The sequence below is a fragment of the Ostrea edulis genome, chromosome 3 (genome assembly GCF_947568905.1).
Source record: "Ostrea edulis chromosome 3, xbOstEdul1.1, whole genome shotgun sequence".
NCBI classification, from domain to species: domain Eukaryota; kingdom Metazoa; phylum Mollusca; class Bivalvia; order Ostreida; family Ostreidae; genus Ostrea; species Ostrea edulis.
In genome coordinates this window covers 71942829-71967828 of record NC_079166.1, presented here as the reverse complement: position 1 = coordinate 71967828, position 25000 = coordinate 71942829, and the positions used below count along the sequence as shown (strand labels likewise).

At 33.5% G+C, this 25000-nt stretch overlaps 1 protein-coding gene across 8 annotated transcripts in view; it reads left to right on the top strand.

Moving 5' to 3' along the window:
- The window catches only part of LOC125677687 (diacylglycerol kinase zeta-like), a 136919-nt gene that overhangs the window by 14794 nt on the left and 97125 nt on the right, over positions 1–25000 (top strand). For 4 of the 8 annotated variants that reach the window (XM_056158806.1, XM_056158803.1, XM_048915811.2 and 1 more), the window contains one exon: positions 17894–18038. In XM_056158806.1, the coding sequence (XP_056014781.1) occupies positions 17941–18038 (98 nt within the window). In that variant the 5' untranslated portion in view covers positions 17894–17940. Of the gene's footprint in view, positions 1–2566; positions 6193–14717; positions 15618–17893; positions 18039–19275; positions 19590–25000 lie in introns of those variants that run through there. The other 4 variants (XM_056158805.1, XM_048915816.2, XM_048915814.2 and 1 more) reach the window with 3 other exon arrangements.

The following is a 25000-nucleotide window of genomic DNA, read 5'->3' as shown; positions in this document are numbered from 1 at the left end:
TGTATCGAAGGTTATATGTATCAATGACTTGGCAAAGACTTCAAAATCGATAACGGTATTTACTGAGATCTCGATATATCAGTGCACCCCTACCTAGCTGTAACAATTGTTCATTTATAGTGAAGTCCTTATCACCTTGCTGCACAATCAAACACATATAAGTCTATATGCAGCTAAAACGTAATTGTGCTGCAATTAATTCAGTTTTGTTTATATCAAAATCTTAATTTTCAGCGATGGATCTTTGGGGGAAAGTTGGGGGATTTTAGGGCATTTGATATAGCACCCTCCCCTTGGAAGCGGAAGAGGCACCATGCATTCAATTTGGATAATAATTGTAACCCTATATATCTTCATTTTAGAAAATTTTATGGATCTGTCCCTTATTTTGTACTCATTTACTGTGTCGGTACAATTTCAAACCGAAAAGCTTAAATTTTAAATATGTTGTACGGCATACTGAATTTGCTATGCCTCAATTTTTTCTAGGATATTTAAAATGGTCTAATTTCTATTTGCAATTTCCTATCATGTCTGGTTCCTGAAAAACTGTATCATTTTATATTTTAGATAAATTATTGCATTACTTAAGTAATTATAAGACGTAACATATAATATTATAATAGATGAAATAAATCGTTAAATTAATTGATTACAAGTAAGAAATGTAATTGTTTATTATTCCCAACAGAATGTCTGCCTCATCATATTTCAGGTGTAGTCTCAGAAGTGATAATGATATAATTTCCTCCTAGATCCTGTCACATTTGCTGGTGAATGCTACTGTATAGTGACTAATATAACTGCATGGAGACCACTGCCGCATGCAGAGCTCCTTGAAATTCTGTATGTTGTGAAGAGCTGGCATAAAACTTGTCTGATCATGATACATCAAGTGAAATTAAGTAATTTCCCGTCATTTCAGACTTTTTTTTGTGCATGCATGATAATAAAGTAATCAATTTGTAGGCACGGTCTTTTGTGATGCTCATTGAAATCTCCCAATATATGGCATTTAGATACCAATTAATATTTGCTTGAGCTGCATGATAATACATAGTAACGAAATGTCATATACGAGGAAACCATCTCAGTACAATTTAAGGAGGCATGACACGCCGGAAAAATCCATATGGATGAAAGTGAAGGATATGTACAATATGAAATTGCAATCTTTTAAATTTACTTTATTCAGTCAAAAAATGCAGTTTCAGTAGAAAGTAATAATAAAAAAAATCATTAAACCTCTGTTGGACTTGAACCCGCGATCTACAGTTCAGCAGTCGACACGCTAACCCAATGAGCGGCAGCTAGGCAATCAAATGTATGATAATACAAAAATTGCTGATTTTCATATTTTCGTTCATGTGGATCGATTGTTTTAAAAGAAAGTCGGAGCCATTATGACAGCTAGTGTGTATCTCTTCCTGTACTCAGGTGCTTTGAAGTACCTGTACCTGGCAGACTGCAGCGGGTGAATTTTAATCTGAGTTAATTATTAATCGATCGTGTACTTGGTGTGTCTTTACAGACAGTTGTAAACATATTTTACAATTTGGACGTATTGTTGTAAATTGATAGACTACAATGAAAACGGGGAAGTGGTGAAGATGTCGTATACCTGGTAGCTAGGTGACACTTATAATAAAGCTGATTGATGCATATGATAAACATTGACAGCATTTCCAGGAGAAATTAATCAAATTACAATATAAAAGTTGATTAATTAGTTAAGTAGCAGTCCAACTATGCTACAGTTGCACTCTTGATCAAATCCATGGCTATAGGGTCAAGATGCTGAAGAGAGAGCAAATGCTTTTATAATTAATGAAAAAAGCTACAAATCATATTAATTTTTTAAAACTATGTTTTGTTCTCAAATGCTCTTAGATATCACAAATGTAGTATAATAATTGTCCTTGAATGCACTAATTAAGTGACACAATTGTACATTCTACAAAATTGTGCTGTTTTAATTATTAGGTCATCTAGCTATGAACTCATGAATTCCAAGTGCATTCTTCATAACGATACTGTCTCTACAACAAAGAACGGTCTTACAGTACGTCCTGTAGATATAAGTGTCTCAACAACAAAGAATGGTCTTACAGTATGTCCTGTAGATACTGTCATGATTCTATCTGAATGCAGGCCGGAGTACCACATGTACATGCAAATGTGTTGATATATATAAAGAAAGATCGAGTTCAAGCCTTAACTATTTGAAGCATTTTTAGAATCCCCATGTGACCGCTCTGTTCTCAGTCTCAAAATGGTATAGGGGTGGGGTGGGGTGGAAATGACCACTAGCTGTTTCAGTTTCTGTTTGTCCTTGGAATTGTCTGTAGGTAAATTCACCCTTGTCTTCACTAAGTGACTTCAGGAAGTAATTGGTGGTCTTTTACAGTGGTTGTTTTTGTATGTAAGTTCTAGGCCCTGATTGCGTTGTTGTACCCAATAAGAAGATGATGTAGGGTGTTGAAAGGTTACTAATGGATAGCATGATGTGCATCTCAACGAAGGACGGGGAGAGTTGATTAGGTAGAAGCTGGTGCAGTATTGGATTGATAAAGGTTTGATAATGTTATGCAGTGTTGTATCAGAGATATCGATGTTATCTAGGAGCAAATAAAGAATTGTGTAGTACAATTCCAGTGGTTGATGATTAACTTTTGTGTCCATTTCTTACACTGACAAATATTCAGAAGGATGGGTTAACTTGGGATCTTTAGTTTGTCCAAAATATAGTTGTGCTCAGGTTAAAAAAAAACCTCTTAAACTGTTATAATCATGCAATTAAAAAATAGATATCATTGTTAGCGCTTCATGAAAAGTATGCCGGTTTAAAGCATCAATATGAATTGTAAAATATAATTGTTAATCATCGTAAAATGATAAAGTTTAAACTAATTTATAATTACAGAACAGAAATAGTGTACAAGGAAATTTTTACTGCTCCTTCCTGTGACCTTGACCTTTAACATTTCTCCTTGAAAATCAAAAGGGATACATACAGATCTTTATGCACTGAGTTCCACACCTGAAAGTTTGATGACATTATTGATATATAAGAAGAGATGTAAATTAAGTCTTGCATACAAAAAAGTTATCTTTTCAGTGACCTTGAGCTTTCAGATACATGTATTAAACCTAAATGAAACCCGCAAGAGTAACCAAAACCTGTTTATCAAGAACAGTTTCTGATAGTTAAACAAAAATGGAGTAAGAATTGTTGCTTAAATCTTGTACAGAAGAATTTTTTTGGAGAATTCCATTTTAAAATCTTGTAAGTGAACTCACGCAATTGTAACCTCAAACTTTATGTAAGAGACAAGAACCTTTGTATATCATATCATTCCTGCAATTGTAACAAAAATGGGGTGAGAAAATATAGCTTGAAAGACATTTTGAAAGACCTTGACCTTGTAACCTATAGACACCAATGGGAACCATAGTTTGTGTGCAGTATAAGGTATGATTTTCTGTGTATAATACTTGCTATATAGTTAAAGTATACATTAACACTTTTCATCAAAACAGAATAAACTTTTCTTTGGAAAATTTAAATTTATTTTAGTTTGAACCAAATTATAGATACTGCATCTCTGCATAGTTGATATATATAGCTTGCAGAGACTTGAAATTCTTAGAAGCATGCAGAGTTGATGATTTTGATGTAGATTCTAATCTGCACCCAGCACTCACTGGAGGAATTTGATATTCAAATTAAAAAAGGATTAACACAGCATCATACTGTGAATGCAGACTTAAATTTCCTTTTAAAAAATACAAATGGAAAATGAATATCAGTCACATTTTTTTCTTGCCCTATTAGATATTTCTGTCTGTGGCTGGATAATAAGTTTGTTCGATCCACGGTTCACAAGTCTGAATTTCACAGGGATTTAATGTTTTTTTCAGGAATTTGATTCTAACGAAACTGCATTTTTTCACTCAATAAGGATTCCATACAGCTATATAGAAAACGTTCAATGTTATAAAGGCCACAGTATTTACAGGCTGTGTTGTAAAGGTAACTGCATTTACAGACTGTGTTATGAAGGTCGCTGTATTTACAGGCTGTGGTAAGAAGGTCACAATATTTACAGGCTGTGGTATGAAGGTCACAATATTTACGGGCTCTGTTATAAAGGTCACAATATCTACAGGCTATGTTATAAAGGTCACAATATTTACAGGCTCTGTTATAAAGGTCACAGTATTTACAGGCTGTGTTATAAAGGTAACCTATTTACAGGCTCTGTTATGAAGGTCACAATATTTACAAGCTCTGTTATAAAGGTTACAATATTTACAGGCTGTGTTATAAAGGTCACAATATTTACAGGCTCTGTTATAAAGGTCACAGTATTTACAGGCTCTGTTATAAAGGTTGCAGTATTTACATATAGGCTCTAGCTGTTATAAAGGTTACAGTATTTACAGGCTCTGTTATAAAGGTCACAATATTTACAGGCTGTGTTATAAAGGTAACTGTATTTACATATAGGCTCTAGCTGTTATGAAGGTCACAATATTTACAGGCTCTGTTATAAAGGTCACAGTATTTACAGGCTCCGGAAGCGAAAAACCAATCGCCCCTATATTCCATTTAACTATAAAAATAGGAAAAAATTCAAATATGTTCATGTATTAGATCAGAATTTAACCATATAGGACTATGTCTGACATTCATAGCCATTCCAGCCCTAAAATATATGATATTTCTGGCATGTTGAGCTAGTTGTAGAAAAAAATCCTAAACAAAAATGGAGATTCATGTGTACACCTAATTCAATTAAATTCAATGGATAAAAAGGAAATTAATGTAGTTCCACCCTCCGGTGACGTCATAATTAGATTTCGCAATTAAGTCACTGATTCATTAAGATTTATGTATTTCAAGAACATAAATTCTGTTGGAGTCTTTTTCAATAGTTGTTGAAAATTATTTCAAAAGTCTAAGTTACATATGAATAATCAATTATGTTTCAAAATATTGAAGGGCAATAACTGTTTTCATAGAATCCTTTATCAAGTCCATTATGTGATAGATTTCCTTTATTTTTCACAAAAAACCTTTTTGTATATTTTTCTAAGGAAACAGTTTCATGAAATTGTTATGAATACTATTATATCGTTTTAACCAGTTTTTGTGAAATTTTGATAATGCTGTGTAAGGAAAATTACAATTTTCTGACGTTGATAAAAGGTATGTGTGCTAATTTAATTGATAAAATTTTTATTAATACCACAACATACTTATTTTATCATTTTTATTTGTTACCAAGATGTATTAATTATTTGAAGAATCAATAATCAAATATAAGATTGAACCTATAATTCTAGAAGGATGGAATTACCCTAAGGATTTGTTGTCGAATATCAGAAATTTTTACATTAATCTGACTGGCAAGATAGTTGACTTATTGTGTACAAGTATGTTAATGACCGCTTTTTGGAGAATATGTTTTAGGAATTTGACGTTGACTCCCTTATAAAGTCAGGCTGATTTTTGATCAGGTTGTCTCTATTCTCTGTAGATTTTTGATCAGGTTGTCTCTATTCTCTGTAGATTTTTGATCAGGTTGTCTCTATTCTCTAGCAAGAGTTGTGTTTCTTTGTTGTTACATTTTATAAAAAGTCGCAAGTTCAATTTTCCCAAAATTGGCATAGTTAGGGAATATGCATGCAGCCTATAGGAATATATCTGTAGGGTATCAACAGACTAAGCTATATCTGAGTCTTATGCATATTTTGTTTAATTGAGATTTAATTAATTCAAGTCTGGGCAGGTTTTATCATCTGGTGCAGAACGTGAGTAACAGGGATACAGTCAGCATCCAGCATCATCTCTGCGTGAGGATGATATATGTTTGCTTCTAAATCAAAGAAAAAAAAAAGTTGTAATAGGAGTATTTGTATAGTTGTCTTCCTTTCAATTAGGATTTGAAAAAATCTCTTCTGCTTTCTGTATTATCCTCAGTGATGAAGTGCAATCTTTTCTTAGAATCATTGATCACGCATACCAGTGCAGGTGTGGGTTACTTTGGCTTTATGGCTTGACAGCGCTAAGAGCTATGTCAGTCGTTTTACCCAGCAGTACTCTAATAGAACCCCGGTGTACTTAAATCAACAGCTTCATAAATCAGAGAATATTACATGATTGGATAATATATGGGCAGCTATAAGGTATGTATAATTATATATGAGAGCTTTCGCTTCCCCGCACTGTGCTTCCCCGCACTGTGTGGCATTTAGAAACTTTCACGAGGACAAAGTTTGCTGAGATATACATTACTGTCATTTAATTGGTCTAATGGCCTGAAAGTTTTAATTATACACTGAAATTTCAAAAGCTGAATTCATATATTGGCAATTGATGTGCAAAATTGAATGCATGTATAAAGTGTCATTTTGATGAATGTGTTGTGAACAAATTGATTACAACCAGTAATATGGTGACTCGGTGGTTGAGAGCATTTGCCGTGATGAATCGAAGGGTACGTAGAAGGTCACAAGTTTGAGCCACACTTAATTACCTTGACCATGGGAAACTTGGGCGGAAAAAACCCCAAACAGATAACGACGCCATGGGTTTTTGCCAAATGCTCAGCATTTAGAAGTGAGGGTTGTGGGTCTTTCGGATGAGACCGTAGAAACAGGTCCTATATGCATTGGCAGGTGATTCCATGTTAAAGACCTCTCACTGCTTCGAGCTTTAACTTGTCTATAAAAAAAAGTCTGAAATTGTGGCGTGTTTCTCGATATGTGCAGTATGATAAATGCCACCGCTGACATTCAAGTTTGAAATATTTGAAAGTCCAAGTATGTGAATTAACATTGAGTGCAAATGAAACAAAAATGAAATATGATTATCATATTGGTGATTTACAGGGTGGACCTCATGAATTATTAAGATAAAATTTACAATGTACTTATTTAGCAAGGGAAGTTAAACTACTAGTAATTGATCTGTAAGTTATCATTTAAAGGTATATACACAGTAAAAATATGCTTAATTTTCGAAGTTCAAGGGCAATAACCACGGTAAGAATAGGTCAATTAATCGACATGAAATTTGAACTTTATATAATCTGTAAGTCATAAATAGAGTTAATATACTAAAATTTTGTTCATAATTTACAAACACAGCAAAAATAAGACTCGAAAACGATGAATATATACATATTAATATATATAATTGGAAATTTTCAAAGTCGAATTAGGTTTGGTGAAAAATGGTAAGTTAAATTGATGTAAACTTAATAAACTCGATCTGAATTAAGTCATCAATGTAAAAAGACCTATCAAAAATTAGTTTAGTATCTCCCCTAACAGGACATAACAAGCACAACAAAAAAGTCTGCAAAATGGTGAAGGGGCAATAACTTTGGTGAAAAAGACATTAATTGACTTGAAACTCGAAGTTGATTTGTATAAAGTATCAATGTAAAGATATTAGCTCATGTTATCTATATATAGACAGTGAACAGCAAAAAGACGTACATAGAAAACTGCGACAGAATGACAGATGGAAACGGGTAACTCTACAAACCCTGAAAGTAGCACTCCGTGGAGTAGAATTTTTTAAAGCAAAATCAATTTGTAGAGGAAAAGAAGAAATTAGTGTAGGAGGGAATTGTTTTCTGTATCGGTATAGCAAAGGAATCCCAAAAACAAGCAAAATTTTAAATTACATCGTAGTGTAGTATATAGTGCTTTTAACTCTTAGATTGATATGAAATTGATATGTTTAGGTAAAATTGTTGGAAAAAATATGAATGAATTATTTACTTGTTATTATATACTATGAATCTTCTACAGCTGTGCTTCTTCAAATGTGAATTGATAAACTATATGAGTTGCCAGAGCAATGGTGTACTAGCTATTATACAGATTAAATAAACCGCAGCTACGCTTAGCGTTTTAAAAAGGAGTCCATGATGTCGCGGGTGAAAATTAAAGGCTTCCTTGATTCTATAAAGTCTTCTATAGTATCAAAACAGATTTTATATGTACAAACATGTACCTGATAAATACCACTTACACGTACCATATCAATTAAGTCAACATGGATATTAAAACACCGAGATCTAGAGAGGCTGACAGGACTAAACGCAACAACATCCCTTCCCTCTGTTGAAAATTTTACAAAAATTTTGTTTGCCCATTTTGGGGATCAACATACACCACACACACACCCTTTGGATGGAAAAGGTACAAAAAAAATATGAAAAAGAGAAGTTTTCATGTATAGTAAATTTAATTTAATTGTATGTATGAATTACGGTAAACATTTTTGTGCGAACTTGTAACTGTATATGGTGTAATTTATAATCAATATTCCTTCCACTTTGAAATGGTAAAATCTTCAAATGAATAAGTGATTTCATTTTATGGTATATATAACTTTGATTTAAGTCTCTTTATATAAAAAATGCTGAACATACATATAGATACTAAAGTCTTAAATGCAGAATTTGATCGATACATAATAAAGTTCCATTGCAGTGATCGAGTCCCAATTTAATAGGCCCAGTGTTCTGTTCTCGACCCAAACTGTTCATTCTCCTTGTGACCCTTGAGCTTTCCATTCTTGATAAAAATTAAACCTTTGCATTTTTGTAGAGAACTGTTTCGTCCAAACTGTCCAGTGTTTGTTCCCCATGCAATCAAAAGTGCTAAATGACAACTAAATTAAAGCCTATATATATTTCATGAAATACTGAGTCTGAACTGTCTGAATTTCATTGGATATCTTTAAGACCCCCCCCCCCCCCCCCCCCCCCCCACACACACACATCCTGTTCACATAAAGCATTTATCACTTGCAACTCAGAGCGATCAGTGCACTAGGTTGTGAATTGATATTTTTCTGTTCCAATAACTATCAGAGTTGTCTGGCTATGGGGCTGTATAGTAAAACTCTTGAAGTAGTTGATACATAAATAAGTTTGAAATTCAGATGTGGAGTCGTAAATTTGCATGTTAAGTTTATGATCATTCGGTTACCTGTCAGAGACAATATTATTGATTCCCATGCAATTATACAATTATACCAGCTCTCCATGAAACAAACGTCAAATAACATTTATCTTCTGCAGAAATCTTCAGAAATCAGGAGGTTGATTTCTTTGCGCAAGGTTTAAGATCAAACATCCCTGCTTTGTAGCCTTGAAAATGTATGTTGGGTGCCTCAGACCCTTTTTATAAAATCATAATTATTAAAACAACTGCTGTTCCCCAGCGGCCTTGTCCTTTGATCTTTGTTGTCTCACAATTCACAATCAAAGGAATATTACATAGACTTTTGTGTAAGATTGTCATCCCTGCAAATGTTATTGAAATCAGATTAGAAAATTGAAAAAAAAAGCTCTCCTTGCAAATTGATTGTGTGTGCAAGAGTTGAAGACTTCCTGTTCAGTGACCTTGCAAGACCTTGTACATTTCACTTTGGCATCAATAATTCAGCCTGGCAGATCTTTGTGCATGCAAGATTACCTTTATAAGCATGAGGACAAATTTGGTAAATATATAAATCAATGAACATTTTGCAGCATAGATTTCTTAAAAAGTATAGACCTGTAATACATATGCTGTATTTAATTATAAACAGTATTTTTTCGATGTTGGAAACCATGAAGACTCAATTTTGTCAGTAAATTATAAACTGTGTAAAATGGTAATTTCTGACAAATTTTCACAAATTATTCATAGCATGTACAGTATTAATTGGTATTAATGAAGTTGTAGTCTAGTATTCAATGCAAAGGGAAAATGACGATTTACTAATGGATATTTTTACGAATTTTGCATATTTATGAAGGACTGACATTTACGGTGAATCGTTGTGTGCATCATTAAAAACATACATGTAGGAAGAGACAAGTCAGCAAATTCATATACTATGTAAAAGAGGATTTCATGTTAAACATGGAATTGAACTCCCCCTTCACGCGATTCCATCGTTCAAAGTGGTGGTCAGTAAATATCACTTACTCTACAGCTGTTTCCTATCTGAGAATGTCTTTTTAAACCTCTTTCTTTCTAAATTCGGCTTGCGACGTCACATGATCATAGATATTTCAAAATGAGGCATTTAGAATCATACTCTGACCAATTGATTGATTGATTGAATATTGTTTAACATCCCTCTCGAGAATATTTCACTCATATGGAGATGTCACCACTGCCGATGAAGGCCTGGCTGCAAAATTTCGGCCTATGCTCGCGTGGCGCTTATGGCCTTTGAGCAGGGAGGGATCTTTGTCGCGCCACACCTGCTGTGACACGGGACCTCGGTTTTTGTGATCTCTTCTGAAGGACCGCCCCATTTAGTCACCTTTTATGACCAGCAAGGAGTACTGAGGATGTATTCTAACCCGGATCCCCACGGGATTATACCGGATCCCCACGGGATTATACCGGATCTCCACGGGATTATACCATATCCCCACGGGATCTGAGCAATTGATAAATGAATAGAACAATACATATTAATCACTTTTCAATAGAGTTGAATTGTATAATTTGCAGAAAGTATACATATATAACTTACTCTATAAAAAACTAATACATTTATACCTATAATGATGTTCAATTAATATTCACTGCATAGATTGAAAGCTTTGACGTATTTTGAAAGCTAAGTTGTTGTTGAATTAAAGATATGATGTTGCAGAACCTGATGACAGGACTGGAACCTGAGACCGACTTCTATCAATCCTTGACTGCTCCATATTTTCAATCAGAGATTATATGACACCAGCTGAAACTTTCACTTGCATCTCAATCTCCTGGATGAAATGACATGCTTCTCTCCTCGACTCATAATGCAAATCTTGCCAATAATGATTGATTATAGACACACAAGTTTTCATGAAAAAGCAGTTCTTCATCGGGAGATGGATAGAAAACTGATTGCTCAATGTGCATTAAAAGTGTAGGCAAGATCGTGACAAAAGTATGGAGAGGGACTCTATATATAGAACTGCCATCCATTTTCACAAATTACCCATCAGGCCACATGGGACACTGATTGGGCTGGGTTAAAACAAGTAGAAATTCATAAAAGCTGTGAATTGGTTCCAATTCACATTGGATGAGTCTATGGGAAGATGAGGGGAATAAAGATTGTGAAGTATGAAATTGGGTGCCATAATGAAGACTCATTTTGAATGAATAATGCTTTCTAAGACAAATCATTTTAGCTCACCTGAGTCATGATAAGACACAGGTGATCTTTTCTGATCAACATTTGTGTTATATGTCATCAGTGTAGTCGTCAGTGGCTTTATTGTGCCATTGTCAACTTCCTTTTTCACATTTTCAACTTCTACTCCAAAGCCACTTACTGAACTAATTTCAACCAAATTTTATAGACATGCACTTAATTTACTTGCAAATATGCCCTAGCTCTTATTGGGAACAATGAATGCCCCAAATATTTAAGCGTTAATTCATAATAGACAATTGATGTACTTGCAAATATGTCTTCTTACTGGGAACATTAAATGCTTCAAATATTGAAGTAATTTAGTTCGTAGTTTTCCATTGTATATAGGGTTTGCTTTGCTTAATTAAAATAACCCTTATATGCTTTTATATGACACATATGATAAAAGTGACTGCAAATATTTAACACTTAAATGCATGCTCTGATCTTGTTAGAAATGGTTCAAGTAAAATTCATGCGGTTTATCAACGATTGATATGATCACAACAAAATCAAAACAGCATATTGTAAAACGAAATATGATTTTGCATAATTGATTTAAATGATTTATTTAGATTTATGCATATTAACCGTAAATTTCGTTGGAATCTTTTCCAAAGGTTATAGTGAAAAATCTTGTTAAACATAAACTATTTCAAAAGTTTAAGTTAACTGTTATGGATAAGTAATCCAAGATATCATATGTTTCAAAATATTGAATCCAAGGGCAATAACTCTGTTTTCATTGACTAATTCTTTATCGAGTTCATTATGTGTTAGATTTTCTTTATGTTGATTTATGATTTGTACATGTGTGTTTTACATCTTAAAAAGTGTGATGACCTATATATTTCATTTGGTAATTTATACGTTTTGAAACTCTTAATAAACTGAAATTATAGATACATATTTTTAATTTTTATCAGATAGTAATGCGAGTATATCCAGTTACTTAGTTAACACGTGAAAGTTTCATAATTTCTATTTAAATGTGCTTATTATGATTCCAAGAAATTCACTGTGTGCATTATGCAACAGCATCATGGTGCGTTTTATTTGCGCAGCTATAAATTTAAATATTGATATAAAATGATGAATATGAACTTTTTCACCATATGCACACAATATCAGCATGCAGAGTGTCTGTTAAGAAATGTCAACAGTGGTTTTGTCATATGTGGGCGTTTGTTGACTACTACCTGTTCTAAAGTGTTCTATATTTAGTAATGCTCAAATTGTGTATAGTATTGACTTTGGGGAACACAAATCCATGAATAATTAAATGCAAAGACCTGTTTATTTTCTGCATTATTCTCAATCTTTGCTACTTTAAATGGCCTGAGGGACACTCAATCAGCTTTTTGGTTTAGAAGAAAACTTTATAAAAATATATATATTGCCATTTATCACAGTAATTGTTCCGGAGGTATAGTGCATGAGGTTTCTGTAAATTTGATGACATTGAATTTATATTAGTGAATATTGGGGCATTAGTTTGGTGAAGAAATTTGCAGTTTTGTGAGCACATTTTTACACTCAACAACAAGTGCTGATATTCACCACTACTGCAGTGATTTCTTTTGTCATATGTTATTGCTATACCATTATGTCAGGTAACATGTATGTTAATGAATAATTCATTTTCTCGTAAAGTTTACAAACTGATGGATACGAATTTTCACTTTATATAATAATGAATGTGCATTATATCGTAGTTATGGGTTGTTTTAAGCAGCCACTCAACTGCATCGATTCATGCGAAGAAATGTTTGGAATTATGGGTAATCATGATTTGTGGTCTTTCAACAATAAATCAGAATTGAAATATCGTGCGAATTAAATGATGCTAAAAGAGATACAAAGCATTAAAATTGAACACCAGAACTTTTTAATATTAATCTTATTTTATAGCTTTAAGGTACAATATAATGACAATGGTTTTTGAGGGGGGAATATTTTCAGTTAAACTTTCAAACACACTCACACACATAAATACATGTAAATCACTAAATTGAATAATGAAATGAACAATTGGATTCGACTCAAATTTTTGGGACAACCTGTCCCTCCCTTAGGATAAATGATTGAGTTCTACAAAAGATTGCTATAAACGGGTCTAGTGTAGCTACGAAAGCTTACTACAGATAGTAAAAGATGTATATAAAAGATAACACTATATGTATAAAAGTGTATTTATATTGTACATTGCAAATTACATGTTTATTGTTTTTGGTTTGCTTATAAAATCAATATGTTTTCTTTGGAGTGAATTAGCTAGGACACGTACATTCTATTTGTCCAATATGGCCTGATCCACACAATCCACTATCCACTGTGTTGGATCAGCCCATTGGATGAATAGGATGAAAGTGCCATATTTCGCAAAGATGTTGATTATAGCAAGCCAAAAAACTGAACATATGTATAATTGCAGTGTAAATTTGTACTAGATTCAGTGCCAGCCTTTTTGTACATCGTTTACTATCATCAGCAATTTTATGTTACTGTAGTAAAACTTTTTCGATTTTCCTTAGTAATTAAGGGACAGGTTGTCACAAAATTTGATAATCTACTTGTTCATGTTGTTGAGTAGATAGATCTAGATAGATAAATAGATGATGATACTGATATATATATATATATATATTAAGAAAAAGAGAGAGAGAGAGTCTTGAGAGAGAGAGAAACTCAGTTCCCAGGAGTCTCAATCGATCATGACTGCTGAATAAGAAAAAAAACCCTGTGCTTTCGATTATGATGGAATTCTTGCCATGCTGTAACATGCCACAAAAACATGAAAATAGATGATGGATACAGTCATTTTAATGTAAATTGAAGCGGGATAATTCAAGATACACTCTGCATTTGAAATATTTTACAAAGCACAGAGATTTCAATGAACTGATTTTTAGAAAAATGTAAATGCCGTTAAGTGAAGAAATGTTGAATATAAAGCACTGTCGATCCATCGATCGATCAATCGATTGATCTATCTATCTATCTATTTATCTATATATATATATCTCTATCTCTTAATCTCTCTCTCTCTTTACATCCATCCATCACTGTTGTACACAGAAAATTTCATTATTTTTATCATCTTCAATAATGGCAAACAATGTTAAGCTTTATATCACCAGAGACTCCTGACCTGGCCAGTATTACAGGGAAACCTGATTTTTTTTTTTCAATTTTTTTCTTGCACAATTACATTTTAAGTATTTTACATGAAATTATATTTATTAAAACCTAATGTATATATGGAACACTTTGATATATAGACCCTATTGTTTGTGAAAATGTTGGTATTTATTGGCCCAGAGAAGTTCTCCAGATTTATAAGGATCGAACCATTAACACAAATTACATGTGTTAGATATATGTTGTTGAAATGTTTTACAACTTAACTGACTCAGAGGTGCAGTGATCATAATTCGACTTTTGGAAAATATTAAAAATGTACATGGAAGTATTAAATCTCATTTATTGAGTGAAAAAAAAATAAAGAAACCAGGATGCTTCACTTGACTTTTTAGATCATTGATGCAGAAAATTACCCACACTTACTGCTATGTTGCATATAAATTGCTTACATGATGAAAACGAAGTATATAAATTAAAGTTTGAATAATTTCCCGATCTCAGGAAAATTTCAAGAAATGCATGCACACAGTATGGTTTTATAGTGATCGACACTGTTCAAATTTACATGGTTTTTATGAAATTGGTAGTGCCTGCGATACGTAAAATGCACATCTTTGTTGAACACTTGTGTGCTTTGAGCTTTACCATCCAGCTGTGACAAAAGGGGAATTATAGTATTATATAATGATTATAGTGCCATTCTGGGTTCCCCTAAAACATCTCTTTCATAAGTAGGTCCCTTATGGACACATAACATTGATGTAGTGCTCTTGATATGTCAGTTCTCAGTACCTTTATATTTAGGATTATATAAGGGTGACATTTGTCACAATAATGAAGCTTATCAAAAATTTTAAGTATTTTTTTTTTTGGTTTTATTTTTTTTTTTAAATTGCTGTAATATTTTAGGTAATAAAAGTGAAGTTCCCAGCTGTTCACACTTTGAGGGATCAAAAGGAAGTGAATTGTTCTCTTGGAGTCTGAGTGTGTACATGTTAATATATGTCTTTATACACTTAGTAACTGTTCAATTTGTTGGTCATTAAAGGATGTGACTGGTACAGTACTGTGAGGTCTATTAATATATAAACCAACTATCATATGTCGTGGAGATGAATGGGGAAAGATTAGAACATTGAGAAGGTGCTCTGTCATCATTGATGGATAGGGCTGTATTGGGAAACACTTTCAAATCTGGCTCCAACACGAGATGGGGAGTCAGAGATGTACAAAGATCGACAGAATGCAGCATTAAGTAAGATTTATGTTCCGTTTGTCTGCAGACTGTTGTGCAGTAAGTGTTCTTGAGGAATTCGGAAGAATTGTAACAATAGTGCATAAAAATGTGATATTCTTTTATCCTCCACTGGCAAGAAAACTTAGGGTATAGTGTTTAGATGTACTAGTTAATACTGTAAGCAGGCACAGTGGGATCGTTTCTTTAATTACACGATAGAAAGCATGTTGACGGTATATATCCCTCTTGATGCTGGTTTTTGGAATGCACTGTGTATGTCGATCTGTATTGAATTTTAATTTGAATGCACTCGAATCATCCTTTCTGTAACCGCTGTGCTGTTTGTGATGTGGCTCTGGATTCAGTTACGTCATTCATGTAGACTAAATGTGTATTGCTCGTTTGATCAGGACGGTGAAAAACTTTGTACGGGATGGTAAAATTTGATAACTAATATTTTTATTGTTAAATATATAAATGTATATAATATTTTCTAAAGAAAGTTATGATTGTATTCCATATGGATCAAATGTTCAATAAAATATCTTAAACAGAATGGAATGGTAATTATATTCTTAAAGCTGAATACTTAATTGATCTGGTATTCATCCAAAGCAGGTGGTGTTTCTGTATTGAAGTTTATTTTCATGTGTGTCTTTCTTGTGTTTTGTTCATGTATGTGTTTATTTGTGATTTGTTCATGTTTGTAAATTTGTGTTTTAATTGTTCATATGTATTTATTTGTTCATGTATGTGTTTATTTGTTTGTATGTGTTAATTTATTTGTGTGATTGTTCATGTGTTTGTTTATTTGTTCATGTGTGTTTAATTGTTCATGTGTGTTTGTTTGTGTGTGTTTATTTGTTCATGTGTGTTTATTTGTGTGATTGTTCATGTGTTTGTTTATTTGTTCATATGTGTTTGTTTGTATGTGTTTATTTGTGTGATTGTTCATGTGTTTGTTTATTTTGTTCATGTGTGTTTATTTGTTCATGTGTGTTTATTTGTATGATTGTTCATGTGTTTGTTTATTTGTTCATATGTGTTTATTTGTTTGTATGTGTTTATTTGTGTGATTGTTCATGTGTTTGTTTATTTTGTTCATGTGTGTTTATTTGTTCATGTGTGTTTATTTGTGTGATTGTTCATGTGTTTGTTTATTTTGTTCATGTGTGTTTATTTGTTCGTGTTTTTTCGTTCATGTGTGTTTATTTGTTCGTGGTTGTTTATTGATGAGTTTGTTCATTTGTTTATATGTAATTATTCATGGATGTGTTTGTTTGTTTGTGTTTATTTGTACGAGTTTGTTCATTGACATGTGTTTGTCAATATTTCTATTGTTTGTTCGTGTTCATTATATTCCTATGTGTGTTTATGTGTACAGTATGTGATCTGTGTATATTTGTGGAAAACAAAACAATGCAGCTTGAGTTTTGTTTTTGCATGTAATTCTGAAAGGTTTACATACTAGGTTTTTGTCATCAGATTGGTAAGAAATAGTGAAATTTATTGGGGAGAATGCCTGTAGTTGTGAAGGGAGATCGGGGAACACCGGAGATAAAGGTTTACTCATTAAAGCTGTTATAAGGTTAAATTTTCCTAGATCATCAGGTTTGAATCCTCCTCATCTAGGTTGTATGAAGTTTCTTAAAATAGACCTTTATCACAATGTAAAAGCTCTTTCTGTGTGTTAATAAAGGGTGACAGTTATTTAAAATATCCAGGTAAACAATTCGGGCGATGGTCATCGGTCATTTACATTACTTGCTGCGATGTTATACGAGTTAAAGTACATGAATATCTTTATATTGGAAAATAGTTTCTAGGATTTACTGGCCATCAGATTGGAGACACTATTATGATCCTGAATTGTTAGCTAATCCCAAACACCCAATATGTTGAGTAGTTAGACTGTATATAATTGTAGATTTATCTCAGTCATGCTTCCCTAATGACTCGGAAGATTATGTCCGTGCTGTCCGTGTTATATTATAGTCTCTTTTTCTCAAATCAGAACAAAATACAGTTCTTCTTATTTAATAGGAAGTATGGTTAACTTACCATCAATAATGAAAAATACGTGTAATTTTACGATTGTAAATCCAAGCAACCATTTAAAAGCTTTCAAACAGGAAAACATTTCCTTAATTCATACACCATTCTTGATACAATACATGCAGTTGTAGATACATGCAGTCAGGTTCCTTATAAATAAGGAAACTGTTTTTTGAGATTTTAAAGGAGAGTATTTGCATAATAGTATTTGAAAAGATTTTGGTTATTTCATTATGCAGATAGTGGAAGACTGAAACATCCATGTAGAGCCAAATGGTGAAGGAAGATGGCGGAGTGCGCAAGCATTCCATCCGAATCTGATGATGAGGAGCGATTGATGCCTGATCTGTCCCACTTCTCCATTAGGAAACAGACATCCTATAGGTTAGTTCAATATCTGATAAACAAGCGAAGGGTAGCCACGCGGCCTTATCACGAGGAAGAACCAACTAATATTTGATTTTATCTCCCAATATTTATTCCCATGCAGTGAAGTTATTTTTGTGCCTGTCTGGCTGTTCATTTGTTACTGGGATTGCTAATAAATATTGAATTAAAAAAAAAAAAGAATTATCAAAGTACCCCATTGCATCATGTCATATGTTTAATCTTTAATTATCCTGCAGAAGTGCTTCTAGTCTTCTTATGCCTAGGAACTACACTCTTCATTTGAAAAGACAACTCACTCAGATCTGCCTGTGCATATATATATATTTTTAACTTTGTGTACTGTTTATTCTATTTCTTTTAATATATATATACATATGTATATAATCTCAAGTTCGAATCTGACGAGGATATTTGTTTTCGTCTACATACTAATTACATGTGTAATTGTATGGTATTTTTTCAGTAAATTCTTAGAATTTTATTTGGCTTTGTTGAGCCACCTTGGTGTTATGACTAGCAGATAGTGAATGAAATTGAATAAAACGATCTTTTGGTCGGAATGCAGCTATAGGGCCTAAACAAATAGTGCTACTATAAACTGTACTCCAAGTGTCTACTCATACTTTGGAAAAATAATATAAAAACACAAATTCCATTAATGAAAAAGAAAAAAAAGGGACATTTTTTTTCTCTATAAATGTCTGCATCTATCAGGTTGAAATATTTTATCATTATTAAAGCATGAATTTGTCTTAAAGTCTAGACTTTTAAATGTTTTCAGTTTCTCTTTGGTAAAATGAAGTTATCTGTTTCTGATTGAACTGTGAACTGTTGATGAAGTAGAATGGGATGGTATGCATATATATTCACCTGCTACAAGTATAGATCCACATTACCACTACCTGTATGAGCATATTCAGCTGGGGTATTGATTAATGCCTTTTCTTTGGATCTGAAAAACAAACAGCAAACAAGCTGTAATTGTTTTTCAGTATTGCTATCTTGTCTGTTGTCACCAGTAATGGTGGAAAATGTGGTTTTTTTGGACGGGCGTGTTAAAATAGTAGGGTTATTATAAAATCCTTAGAACAGCCGGCTTCCTTAATCATGTTGAAATTTAACAATCGTTTGGTTGGTGAACATTTACTATGATGAAAGATCGCCTTTGATAACAATGATTGAGTCTATTTTAAGTAAGCAACGTGACACATTAGGTTCCCTCTTCTCAACACAACATAGATTATAGTGAAGTACTTGATTAGCTTTTATTTTTTTCCCCTTAAGTTGCAAGCTCTTGCTACAGTGTATGGTCATTAAGTTCAAAACATAATTAATAGAAAAGGCTTTTCTGCTAGGTCTCAGTTGCTTTTTCTGTGATTGATAAAATAGTAATTTTTAAGGACTCGGGCACTTCATTGCCTCTTGGCAAAATGGCTGCTAATTGTGCTGGTTTTGTACTGAAGTGAAATGATTGAAGACAGTTCTCACTGAGATGGCGCTATTTGAGTTTCTTGAGGATCAGCAGTCGTGCATTTTACTAAGCAGGTGAGGAGATGGGATTAGGGATTATCATTTTAAGAACATCATGCCAAAACTAAAAAATTGTTTCTTTTTAAAAAAAATTAAATTTAATGATTGCTTTGATTTTAATTTCAACTCCAAATGCAGTTTGTATGTACATGCGTGTTCACTCCGGATGTTTAAGCAATGTTTTTCTTCACTGATATTTGTGCACTGTTCATCACAAAATTTTGTTAACCATGACTCAATCATTGTAGTAATGAAGTAAATGTGAATTTTTTTTTGAAGGAGTAATAAAAAACCTAAGAATAGTTTAATGGACAAAGTTTGTAAATTGTTTATAACAATCTTCTGGTAATTAATGGAAAATTTTAAATTTGCTTTAGTCAGCAAAATAATACAGATGAAAAAAAATATTTTTATTGTAAATCATTAAGAAAAAAGGTTGGATAGACCTGATGGACTTGAACTTCCAATCAATAGATGGGCAGATTTTATCCACTGAGCAATAACCTGATCGAGTCACAGGCAATTTATAATATCGCTTGGGTTCGAATTCACTATTAAAGAGTACTCTTTAATAATAAATTCGAACCCAAGTGATATAATTGCCTTAGTGACAATGTTCGAAATTGGTTTAAAACTTGTATAGACCACAGGTCTATGCCAAAACAAGATGACATAGACCTCATCGAATTGGCATAGACCGCAACATTAGACAAATTTATTACATTTTCATTTACATCAAATGTACTTAGAAAACATATTTTCTTTCCATTTCCATAAGAATATCTTCCTTTTCTTATAACGTTTATCAGACGTCAGCTGACCATGCTGGGTCCTTTGGGATAACTTAATTACTTTAAATATAGAAATCGGCATAGACAATTTGGTCTAATATCTCAATTACAATTGGCCTAGACCAGTGTCATTTGACATAGACTTTGTCTATCGGTCTATGGTTAATTTCGAACACTGCTGTGATCTAAGTTTAAAAAAGTTACTGCATGCATGTTAACAATTCGAAAGGGATAAATTAGGAATATATAAAGTTAATGTTTAATGCAAACGGTGAGCGTGGTTCAGGTGAATGCACACAGAGTGAACTGTGTGTGAATGATGTTCGCAACTTGGTGAATGGTGAGCTGACGCATAACACGAATGGAGCGCAAATTCGAGCACAAAGTGAATGGTGAGCAAATGGTGAATGCAAGATAATCCATTTATCTGGAATCTATCGGATGTTTTCCTTGCATTGTATTTATTTCATAAAGGTACATTTTGGGTTATTATAATCAGTATTTGCATTTAAGCAATAAATAAATTTTGTCATGCCAACATCACCAGACTCAATCTAATTAAAATCAGACTTCTTAGATCCGCGCCGTAAACTCTGCATAAGTAGATCTGACATAACCCGATTAGGGGTCATGCTCAGATGAACTTTATGTCAGCCAATCAGCGCGTCGGCTTTGAAACCGTCAGTGTTTACAATTCAAGGAAAACGGCTACGATTGTTTGGTTTAAAAGAAAACACATCACAGTTAAATGTGACGTCACAATGTACCGTTTACGTCGACTGGCGTAATATTCCTCGCGTTAATTAAGTAAACTATTTTGAAAACTATTCAAATCGTACCCATCCCTATTCATACATAAATCGCAATTCACAATTAATTTGATTTGGGTGTATTTTATCTCGTACGTTTTGTTGTTTGTATAGACGGAATAGATTAGGCATTATTGCAGAAGTTTAAAATTCCTTATGTGAGAATATACAATTTTATAGTGTGAAATAAACTTCGTGGAAGAGAGATTACTACAACTTGTTTACGAATTGCCGGGAACCGCCTGAATAGCCATCATTGTCTGTATGGCGCAATCTGACTGGCTGATAGTTCTCTTGAATATTCCAAGCAAAAGGTCATGTGGACATGACCCCCTATGGGGTTATGTCAGATCCTATTATAGCAATTGTGAGCGTATACGTATCCTAGGATCTGATTTTAATTAGATTGCACCAGACTATGCATGAAAAGCTGTGTAACAGAACTAAATGAATAAAAACGTATGCATTGTCCTGAGAAATAGGATTACATCTGTACATGTACATGTGTATGTATCGGTTTACATGCACAATTTGCATAATTACATATTTATGTTTCTTACAAAATGTTGATTTTATAGTTGTATAGTTGAATATTTCCTGCATGGAGAAAGAAATAGTTATAGCGTATGATAAATCAGGCAGCAATAAACGACAAGTAAAACTATAAATAAGAAGTCGTTAGCATCTTGAATGACTCAATAATAAAACAAACCGGAATCAGGAAGTGTGTTCCACAGTTCTGAATATATTCAGTCAATAAACAAGGCAAAGTGCAAGTATTGACTGCATCTTTTTTTGTGAAATGCTGGTAATGTATTTACAGACCAGTAGTATCGCTTTTCAAAGTAGAAATATTACAACTTCACTACTGTATACTCCTGTCATAGAAAAGTGGGAGGTGGTGCAAACCCCCCCCCCCCCCCCCAACCCCCCAATTGCTATCTCAATGATGCAAGAATAAATTGTACAAGTTGAAGTATTTGTAGATGCCTGATGTCAGTATTTGCATTTATGTCACAAGTTGCTGCTGTCTTGCAGCAACTGCCAATTAAAATGTATTTCTGTTTCGAGTTATATATAAAATATACTCAATGTTGAAAAATGTGCCCTTCAAAGAATATGTACAAAAACCAACCAGACATGCAATCAAACTAAATATACAGTGTACAAAACATTGACTGACCTCATTTATATATCTATTTTAATTGTAAGGATATTTCAATGAGGGAAATTACTAATGATCATTAAGATCAAATTAGATATTTTGAGTTTTGACAAACTAAAAAAACAACCCCACTCTGATAAACCGTGGAACCAGTCTTCTGATATGTCTATATCTATGAAGTTTAGGATCTCTCAGTTTAACCTATCGCTAAGTGAACTGGAGGTTTCTTTGAATTTTCACGGTCAATAATCCAGATTCTTTGTAGTTCAAAATCATATTTCTCTAATGTAATATGAAAGTTTCCGTCCACTCTTTCACATGTTCCTTTTACATTCTGTCCTCTTTATGAAGATTTATCTTTTCCCTTTGGAAATCTGAATGACAATGCAAAGACGAAAGACTGAATGCTGAACGAACGGTGAACGCTTGTTGAGCGTCGCACGGTGAGGGAATGATGATTGCTTTGTGAACACAAGTGTTTGGTGAACGCGGGTACGCAAAACTGTGCATGGAGAACGTACGTAGAATGAACGGTGAATGTATGGTGAATGCACAGAGAACACGGTGAGTGAACAGAATACACTGTGAACACGCGGTGAGTGAACAGAATACACTGAACAAACGGTGAGTGAACAGAATACACTGAACAAATGGTGAGTGAACAGAATACACTGTGAACAAACGGTGAGTGAACAGAATACACTGTGAACAAACGATGAGTGAACAGAATACACTGTGAACAAACGGTGAGTGAACAGAATACACTGTGAACAAACGATGGGTGAACAGAATACACTGAACAAACGGTGAGTGAACAAAATACACTGTGAACAAACGGCGAGTGAACAGAATACACTGTGAACAAACGGTGAGTGAACAGAATACACTGTGAACAAACGATGAGTGAACAGAATACACTGAACAAACGGTGAGTGAACAAAATACACTGTGAACAAACGGTGAGTGAACAGAATACACTGTGAACAAACGATGAGTGAACAGAATACACTGTGAACAAACGGTGAGTGAACAGAATACACTGTGAACAAACGATGAGTGAACAGAATACACTGAACAAACGGTGAGTGAACAGAATACACTGAACAAACGGTGAGTGAACAGAATACACTGAACAAACGGTGAGTGAACAGAATACACTGAACAAACGGTGAGAGAACAGAATACACTGAACAAACGATGAGTGAACAGAATACACTGTGAACAAACGGTGAGTGAACAGAAAAATGGGAATTTCAATTAAACTATAAAATGTTCTCTGTGTTAATTGTGTCACCGGGTGATGAAGGTAGCTAAGCATTACAGGAGAAAATCATAACCCGTGGGTAATATAATTTTTTTTCTGCAGTGATTGCATGCTACCTTCATCACCCGATGAAACAACACAGAAAGCATTTATATTCTTATGTGGATTGTTTTGAAATATAAACTATACATTTAAGTACTAAAATATCATATGATTAACCCATTCATTATGTTAAACGGAACAGCCAATGCACATTTGACCTTGATGATGCTCCCTATTTGATAATAATTACAGACAGGACTATACTAACACCCCCCCCCCCATAGAAATACATGTATAAGAGAAAAGATACAGTGAATGTGAAATATCATAAAATGTTTCAGGGACTGATGTCTAATTTGCTTTTTTGAAATTAATTATTGTAATGATGTGTTGTTCCTCCTTCATTGTAAGTATTGGTTGAGGCCAAACGATCAGTAAGAGCTTATACAATATATTATATAATGTTGACCTGTGAACGTACTGTAGGCATTTAATGTATGGACTAAGTGTTAAGTACGTTAAGTTCACTGTGTGGAGTCTGAGGCAGCCGAAATTAAGAAGTTAATCTAACAGAGGAGAAGACCTCCAGTGGGACTGATCGATTAACACAGGGGGCTTCTGCATTGACAGAAAATGATTTATTAATGGTATGGCCCAATCCCATCAAATTATAAAATTTCATTGATTCAAACCATGCAGCACTTGGATCTCTGAGGGTTGGTAGTATGAGAGAATTTTGTAATATATGCAAGCAGTGATATTTACATGCCCAATGTTTTTATATACCTTTGATAACTTTACAAATATTAATGATATAGCCATTAATATCCTTCTGAATGTGCCGCAGTCGTGAACGCATTAATGTGCATACGAATCTAGATAAGTATTCCGACAGAAATGAAATTAAGGTGTAAATAAAAGAAATAAAGTTTGTATTTGAAAATAATACACGAGGGACTTCACGCGCCTGCAGACTTTTCATGAAGCGTTCATGCACTTCAGTACGTACGCCAGTGAGAAGCATCACAGTGCATATCTTCATGTATTTTCAAAACTAAAATTTTATTTCTTGTAGAAGACATTATCAGTTCTGTATTCACTAAAACTGCTAATCATATAGAGTCTTGTATTCAAATTGAAATGCTGAATCCATATCAAGATTGAATTCAGTCGGAGAGGAAGCTGCATGGGGACATAAGTGTCGCGGCCCCGTGGTTTATTGTGTCTCCAGGGGAATAAGAAAAGAAATGGCCAATCAAATGGTTTTAAAGTAAATAAAACAGTTCATTTATATTGCATTCAGTGGTCACAGCATTTCTTCTGCCTATATAGGCAATGGGAGATAACTGCTAGAT